Raw genomic sequence first — 9,205 nt, 5'->3', positions numbered from 1 at the left:
TCCCCGTCTTCGTTTTCCTCCCAGTTCCCTCTCGACCTCTTCACAGCGCACAGACGTCCGTACACATTCACGTGCACACGGACAAAGACTCCGAGAGGGAGAAACTCCCTCTTTCCCTCGCAAATACAGAGATAGTCCAACGGGAATGGAAGAGGGAACGCAAGAGGAAAGGAGATGCACTGGAAAGGAAATCTCGCTCGTTCCTTTGCCCGTCTCTGTCGGTTTCGTAGGAAGCGGCAGCCTCTCCTGCTTTCTCCGTTCCTCCGTTCCTCTCTCTGGCTGTTTCATTCGGTGTATAGGTAGAGCGTGGGGCGTAACCAACCCCTCTAGAATCCGCATCGCGGCACCGACAGTCGGCATTCGTCGTGCCATTGGCCCCGACGACACTCGGAAACCCAATGGAAAGCGCAAATACGATGCCGACTTCCGGTCCATGAAACGAATTCGGGAAACTCCCGATCGCGCAGGGCCGTTCCTGGTTTCGCCTGCTCATCTCCACGCGCTTTATATCCACCCCCGTTGCATGGAAAACGAGTCTCCTCTCTTTCTCTCTTTCTACCGTCTCTCTTCCATTACTCCCGCAGCCTCTTTTGCCACACCTGTTCGCAGTCACATCCGAATGCTGGAAACTCGACGATTGGTCGCGGGACTGTCGCCTCGGTCTCATTGGGCGATCTCAGTTTTCCTTCTTCCACTAGAAAGGAAAACGTTCTTTCACGATTGCCTGCCTTCTCTCGCGACGAGTCGCGAACATCCGCGGGAAAGGTGGAGCGTCAACGCACTGGCATTTGTGTCCGTTTTCGAGGTGCGCCGCTACGGAAGGAGGCAATGGAGTTCGCCAAAGTAGTATGGCCGTGATATAATTCGGACGGAACGCGAGAAACCTTTCGTTTGAGAGGAGAGCCTATAACTACGAAACATTAGGGCTCGGTTTAACGGTCGGCCGTGATCCAGTAGAACTGCCATAGGGTCGGTGGCCATTAATAGCAACTCGTAAAAGCCATAAATTTCGTCGAACTCCTAGAAAATCCATTTCGAAGAATTTCTAGTTTTGGTTGTTTCTAATGGAATAACTTGCTTGAAAAAGACTGATAGTCGAGGGTAGTTCCGCGGTCATTGGTACCGCGGACGATTTTTTAACGCGAAAATAGGTAGACCGAAAGATGTCGGAGGTGTTGAATGCGATTGCGTTCTCTATCGATCCTGAAACACAGTCTTCTTAAAGAGATGTAGCACTATCTTCGTGCGAAATACAAAGCTGTGTACGGCAACACGGATCGGTCTTTAAAGACAAGAAACAAGCACTGGTATTTTTATTCCCGACCGCGATATCTGCCCTGCTCGTTACGAACCGAAAGATAATCTTACATCGATGATACTCCGAAGTAGAAGCCCGGTATCATGGCACGTCTCACTCTGCGTTTTTCCGACCCCTTCTCGCTTTAACGTCGCGAGTTTTCATGAAACTTTCTCTCGAGAACTTTACTTTCCGTAGAAAAGCTGCCGGCTAAGAGGACCGGCTCTTTTACGCAAAGGAAAATTCGTGGATAAAGAGCCGCACGAGGTGGCGACAGAAATAATGTCAGAGCATAATTCTTTCGCAGTTCTTCCGTTCGTTCGGATGCTCGCGAATTCTTGCGAAGAGACACGGGGCCGCGAGACGAGCCACGGTATTGGATAATACCAGGGGCAGCCGGCTTCTGCGAGAGAACCATCCATTTAAAATGTCTCCCTTAAATCTCCAACACCACCGGCAACCACTACCATCACCGCTCTGCCGCCGCTGCCACCGCCACCATCTCCGTCTCCACCTCCACCGCCACCGGCGCTACCGACTTTCAGTAGTCGCCTCCAAGCTCACCCAACCTCCGGTGCCGAGGGCCTCCCTTGCACAGCCACCGGTTTCTTCCACCCCTCACTTTTATATCCACCTAAATCCATCCATTTTAAATGACGGATATTTTCTCCGAGCGACTGTATGGATTTTCATACTTTCCTCCGAAGAAGAGAAGGCGTGCATAGAACACGCGCTCACCGTTTGTCCGTTAATATTTTCGCACACGGCGAAGGGATGCTACTCCGACCCTTTTAACCGAAACCAACCTTTTCGTTTCGGCGCTTGAAACTTTGACATCCAGTTACTCGTACACCCATTCTTCTACTTTCTGAAAATATTCTCTTATTCCTGCCGTTGTCGCTTCTTGTCTCGCAATGCATAGGTCTTTTGTTATCGCGTGGCAACGATTCGACGCCGATAATCGAGGTAAAATTTCGAAGGAGAGGTGTCCACGAAGAATCGAGAGGTCTGGGTCGTGAACAATACGCTACCGTTTATGGTTAGATCTCTGAACAATAGTAAAGTCATGGAAGAAGAGAGGTCACTTGTGTCACGCGCAAATGTAAGCGTCGAATTTGCGTAGAGAAGTTGCGGGGGCAGAAGACGTTATAGATATCGAGCGACATGTATTATTGATGCGAAGATGCCATCGAGTAGCTTGTTTCCTTTTCTTCTTGTTTCTTCTCTTTTCTTCCATTCTACCAGCGAAGGAAACCTAAACAATGCGGCATCCAATGTATTACAGATTCGGTACGAACGAAAGTTCATCGTGTCGAATACGATTCTATCGGTGGTTCGTGTTTGCAAAATTAGCAGAGACGAGAAGCTGGTTCGCAGCACGGATAGCAAAGGTCAGCGTGTAACCCGCAATAATTACAAGTCTGGTACATTATGCACGGTCGGCCGAATGCGGAAGGAACGTCAGGTCTCCGGCGTCGAGGCTTCGAGAACCGAGTATATGTATACTAGAAGGGGACGCCGCCTTCTTCCATTAATCTCGCGGCAATCGAAATTAGCATAATTGACGGAGCGGAGAATAGCGGCCTGTTCGACTCTGAAACGCCATCTCGTATAATCTCTCCATATATCTCACTCAGTGTTTTCCGATAAAGCACGCATCCGCGAAAGGACCATCGACCTGACAATCGTCCACGCCATCAAGAACCCAATCCGAAAAGTCACGGAGTATCGTTTGAAATTGATTCGAAAGTTTCTTATAAGGTTCGCCGAATTATTCCCATGTTTCTGTCAAGTCTTAAACGCAACGATGCTGTTTTTAATTGTAAAAATTAAACGCAAAATAGAAATGTACTTTGACTTAAAAATTCTACTTTTTCCGGATGTGCCTCTCGCGTTCCCTGTCTCTTTCTCTCTGCCTATTCACGAGCGCTCATCTTCTCGAGCAAGACGTATCGACACGGATTTTTTTCCGCGTCAGTCATTTATCAAAGCCCTTCGTTCTCTCCGCCGTCTCCTTCATTCGATACACGCGAACCTAGAGACGAGGATTTAGGCAAAGAGACGAGACGAACGCGGGAAGAGAAGGATACGGAAAAAAAGAGCAACGTTTTTCCTTCTTCGTCCTTCCTCCTATTCGTTCTCCGAAAGGAAAAACGTTGCTTTCGTGGAAGATGAGAAAATCCTCGAATCTTGTGTAACGGAGTAGTAGTAGTACGGTACCGATAGAACACTTTGAAAGAAAAGGTGAGAGAGGTCGCGAGCAAGAGGCGGTCTCTATCTATCATTGCCTCGCGGGTTTCGCATCCATCTTCCTTTTCCACCACGATCCGCCTTGTTCTACTCCCCTCGAGCCTCTCGCGCATCTTCTTCCGCCATACTGCGCCATTATTCTCTCCCTTTTCCGTCTCTCTGTCTGCCTATCCGTCGATCCTTCTATTCCAACGTGGTTTTATCTCGAGCAACGTTCGAGTCGAGTAAAATCTCGAAGAACCGACGATTCTCTCGGTTGAATTCTTACTCCACAACTGCAAAGCTCGCATAGTCTCCGGAAGGTAGATACGCGTCATGAGCTTTTGTTGGCGCTTAACGAAATAAAGGTGGCTACATATTGCGTTAGTTTGTGCGTTATGTGGAGACAAAAGGAAATTCGAGGATAGGGAAACAACCGCAGAGGTCGCAACAAAGCGGGTCAAACGGTTTTTATACCGTGGCGTCAAGTTGACATCTGTTCCCAAAATCTGACTGCTATAGTCCTATTGTACGACTGAAATTATTCCAGTTAACCTGTTTAACGAAGAAACGCCCTTCGCCCTACGTATATAGGCCTGAGCTACGGTTATATTTAGGGTTCACGCGTATGCAAATACCAGGCTACAGCGTCCGAGAATGCAAATCCATGGCAAACGAAAGATAAGCGCTGAATCCCTGTGATCGATCGGAAGAAACGTCGCTCCAGTTTAATTTATTAATTACGCTCCGTGGAGAGAAAGGGCGCAGGATCGCAGCAGCCGGACTATAAAAATAACGACGACATGCGCGCGATAAATACAGCATGCCGTAGCGAAACAAGAATACACGCTGAGAACCATCATCTGTATAACGAGGGCGGCTTTTAATCGAGCGAAAAATACAATGTTTGCGCTGCGAATAGACCTCCATGCTAGGTTCAATTTCCTAACGACACCTTTCGCTAGGTGGGAATGGTGGTCAGAAAACAGTATATCCGAGAAATGCAGCGATTTTAACGTAAACTTTAAATTCAGAAAAATCTACACCATCCTTTATCAATAAATTTTACAATATTCCTATCTAAAAATATTCATAAACCGATCTCTGTTCGTCGTATAATGTATCTGCCAGATGGATCGAGACTTCTTTCCGGTTAATGATCCCTGTTACGAAGTTAAAACGGCTACAAAACGGCAGTGCAACCAGGCCTACCTGGCAATCGGGCAAAATATTATTTGTACGAACGAATGCAGCCGAACTAGAATGCATATCAAACTGCAGTTCAAGTTTAGCCATTCGTGAATGTTCGGTAAAAATCGGACGGTACCGAATCTACACGGCCCATAAACCGGCCGCGACTACTTTCCCCCTTTCGTCTTAGCACCACCTCATCCCTCGTACGAAGTAGGTCCAGACCTATCCTATCAAATTTCGATGTTCTAAACGCACGGTGGACCTTCCGCTATACATTTCGTTATCGATGTCATGGGCACGGTGTAACTAATATACGCGAGTCCAACAGTTCCGATTCCATCTTCTTTCGATCGTACAAAGTCGATAATCGACAAATATTCATACGCGAGGATCAGGTTGGCGAAATATTGACGACGTTCAAGGAGTTTAAGGAGCTGACGCTTAAGTAGAATCACACTGGGTACGACCGTCGTAGTCGAAGATCCGGGAAAGACGCGCGATCACGATAGATCTACGGCACAAAGGATGGAATAAGAAATAACAGATCTTCAAAATTATTAAACGGACAAGCAGCCGATTCTAAAACATTCCAGACGTAATCATAGAAGAGGTCATTCAACTTTCAAACGTGACCATCTTCCACGCGTGACAAGAAAGGAAAAAAGAAAAAGTGAAGGCAGTGACGGAAGCAAAGAAAAAAAGAGGAGGAAAATAATAAAGTAAGAATATGGGAGAAGTATGTTTGTATGGCAGGAAGGTTATTTGTACGACTCACCGAATATAAATACCAAAGTTGGGTCGAAAAGTCACCAGTAGAAGATCTGACGGTGTATTGAGTCAATACATATTTTTCTTCCCCACCCCCGGAACACCGAAGCCATTGTCACCGATCGACATAAATCTTGAAAATTTCACGAATTGTCGCGGTCGCTCGAAGATCCATAACCGCGAGACACGTAGGAATCGTTCGACCGTTCGCTTCGAACTAAGTTTCGTTAGAAATTCATACATCGTTAGAAAGATAAACAGTCGAATAGAGATGAACATGGTAGAAGAATACGTGAACGCGAGCAAGTCTCAGTACCGCGACGCGTTCGACATTATCGAGGAATTCAAGAAAGAGATGTCCGAGATGAGGGGGAAGTGCATCGACATCGGTTGCGGACCAGGGGACGTTACGAAGAAGCTGATCCTACCTAAGTTGTCACTGGAAGCGGAGCTAGTAGGTAAAGGAACAAGAACAAAAGGATGGTTGAAGTATGGTCCAGACATTGTAAATGTTTGCAGGGGCGGACATATCGAAGGCGATGACCGATTACGCAAGGCAGAAGTACCAGGGCGAGAAACGCTTATCGTTCTTGCAATTGGACATCGAAACCTTGGCTTTACCTAACGAGGAATTAGCCCAATATAGCAACGTACTCTCCTTTTATTGCCTCCATTGGTGTCACAACTCTTGGTACTGTTCGTCCCTAACTCTCTTACTTAATTATTCTATCGTGCAATTTAACGTTCATCGTTGTTGAATTTAGGAGAGCCTTCGACAATATTTACAAGTTACTGCGACCAGGAGGAAAAGCTCTGGTTATGTTCCTGGCTTGGAACGACGGTTTCGATGCCTACATGAGGATTCACGAGAACCCACGATACAAACCATATATGGAGGTAACGCGTCTAATAATATTTTTCCAATAATTCAAATTTTCTGAATAACTCAGCCAATCGCTCTCGCTTTAGGACGCAAATCGCTTCGTGCCATTTTTCCATCGGTGCAAAGATTCCCGAGCGGCATTAAGGAAGATGCTGGAGGACGTAGGCTTCGAGATTCTACACTGTAGCAGGAGAGAAAAAAGCTTCGTTTACCAGAACATGCAAATATTAAAACGTACAGAATCGTAGTGTATTGGTCAAGTATCGTAACTATATAATTAAATCGCGTTTCCTAGCTGGCGATAATAAAAGGAGCAAAGGAGCTTGAATATCTGGGATCAAGAGCAAAGTAACGGAAATATAGGTTGAAAAGGAGGTTACACGTTGTAAAAGCGGATCGATCATTGTTGCAGGTCATATGATTGCGGTTAATCCCTTCATCTCGCGGATCCCTGATCACCTCAAAGAGGAGTTCGAGAATGTGGTAGTGCGCGAAGTAGCGAGCCAGAAGATCCTATTCCCGAACAAAAACGACAACGGTCAACAAGAATATAGTATTTTGGATAGATATCACATTCTTGTGGCGTATGTAAAGAAGCCTTCCGACACATGCTGAAAAATTCATTAGGAATTTTGTTTTGATCACAGGGATGAGAGTTTATCATTGTATCCGTCGTTATTAATAAAACAGGTAAAATGGCATTATTGATTTTGTAATTTCATTGATTCTGTGACTGTCGTCGACGACAATGGTAGTAGAACAAGGGAACATCAAAAGGAGAAGCGAGTCAAGACACAAGTAACAACACGTATTGTTTCTATCACGCTAATCTTTATTGTACGCTATATTCTTTGATTTTACAATACGGTACAGCCATTTATAGAATATCGTTAAAATTCATATATCGTCATACGGATATAAGTGGGTTTGTTATTATTTTTGTTTTTTTTTTTTTTTTGTTTTACAGTGCTTACGATATCCATACAGGGAATAACAATTTTACTAACACTTCTTCCTAAAAAATACACCCAAGTTTATAAGTCAGTTGACATCGATTGTTTCGGTATTACGACGCTTCCTCCAAGTCCGAACAAATTTAATCACCATACTAGAAACAAGAAGAATATCGATGTGGCGTAAATCGCCAGGATTTCGTTTCACGCGATTCGGCAAAGAGTTCAACTCGTCACGTGGATGTTCTACTCGTTTACTCGAGAGAACAACGGTCGCGGATCACTCGACGAGAACGGTACCGAAACTCTATATGGAAACAACTCGAGATTGACTATCACGGACTGAAACTGACCGTCGTGAATCAGAGATCGATGTCGGTTAAAAGTTTCAACGTGCAGCATGTCTACGAAGTTGTCTCTATCGCGTTTACATCTATAACACGGACCTATGCTTAAGCGAGAAACAATGTAAATGCGTCGAAATCGAAAAATATCCCAAAATATAGGAAAACAGTCCAAAGGGGGAACGATAACCGATAAGCCGCGATGGCGATAACACGCGACTCGACAGAAAGGTGGAAGTAGTATACATATATGTAAAAAACGATTCAAAAAAGTCTTATCGTTACGGAAGATCTGGTGTGAATTTTTCACCGCGACGAAAGGGTTGATCGTCGCGTGAACAACTAGCGGAAACGGAGGGCCAGTTTGAGGAGTACGCGACAAGTGTCGAATGAAGCTTTCGACAAACCCATAGATCGCGGGGACACGTCGATATCGTGGCAAATCAACCAGAGAATAGAACACAGACAACGGTATAAGGAAACAAAAAGAATGAAACACGTCCGTGCGACACGTAGCTCGCGTTCCGCGGATTGAAAGAGATGTGCGTTGCAACGAGATTCTACGGCATCGCGGCTAACCATCGATTACAAATAGTTTTCGACTCGCGGATCGATACTGTTCAATCTTGCTTAACATACCTATCGAGTCTACGTTTATAGGATATTACGCGTAGTATTAAAGGAAATTAAGCACGCATTTAGTTGAGTCTATAAACATCGTAGAATTTAAGCCTGATCGCTTATCGTTATTTCAACCGTAAAGGGAACATAGTACGACGAATACTGAAGTATACGAGACGAAGGCGCGCGAATAAATCAAAGTCGATGCCCAGAATCGACGCGGCTCTAGTGGTTTTCGTATTTGCGATTGATTATCGAATAATCGAATGCTTTCGTATTCAAAGATCTTAGAAATGAGATTCTACGTTGAAATGGAAAATCGAACCGAAAACGCCGACCCAAAACTTCTTCTCGAAACTCCCACCTTTTTCCGGAAGTTAGGGAGGCGAAATTATTGTCTGTAACAGCTGCGTGTTTGTACGCGTAACACGCGTACCACGAAAAAGTAACTTTTTGCAGAAAATTAAATTACCGCGTTAAATCAATTGGCGCGCGGCGACGGTATAAAGTAGTTTAAAATATGTATCAGGACAAGATCTTGAGAACGTTACAACGAATAATTCTCCCCTGGCCGGTCTAATGTGGAAGCGACTCGTAATTTACGGTTAATAGGTACGCACGGTTTTGTACGGGCAATTAACAATAACCAGGGACGAGACGAGGGAGCCGAGTGGTAGCTCGTGGACGCGACCAAACGGCGAAACCCTTCATTTTCTCGGTGTGTTGCGTGACGGCCGACGAAAGAAATCGACCGTACCCGTTGCGGCGTGGAAGTAACCCCGAGAGAAAACAAACTACGCGCGACACACGACCTGTCGTTCTAATTTGCGGAAGAAAAACGCGGTTATATTACGCGTCTCCACATCGCAAACGGATCGAGCGTTACTAATCGTCCGTAAATATTCCGCGACGATCG

At 45.4% G+C, this 9,205-nt stretch overlaps 1 protein-coding gene across 1 annotated transcript; it reads left to right on the top strand.

Annotated features, from left to right (window-relative positions):
- The first annotated feature begins 5,759 nt into the window (after positions 1-5,759).
- LOC117212320 (juvenile hormone acid O-methyltransferase) lies at positions 5,760-7,009 on the top strand. The gene is made up of 5 exons (XM_033457049.1): positions 5,760-5,946; positions 6,008-6,179; positions 6,253-6,385; positions 6,458-6,605; positions 6,784-7,009. The coding sequence occupies exons 1-5, from the start codon at positions 5,760-5,762 to the stop codon at positions 6,984-6,986; spliced, it is 843 nt and encodes a 280-aa protein (XP_033312940.1). The 3' UTR covers positions 6,987-7,009.
- Positions 7,010-9,205: the final 2,196 nt, after the last annotated feature.

The sequence above is a fragment of the Bombus bifarius genome, unplaced genomic scaffold (assembly GCF_011952205.1).
Source record: "Bombus bifarius isolate JDL3187 unplaced genomic scaffold, Bbif_JDL3187 scf7180000008288, whole genome shotgun sequence".
Classification (NCBI taxonomy): Eukaryota; Metazoa; Arthropoda; class Insecta; order Hymenoptera; family Apidae; genus Bombus; species Bombus bifarius.
The sequence above is the reverse complement of the archived record's forward strand: the minus strand, read 5'-3'. Positions and strand labels throughout refer to the sequence as shown.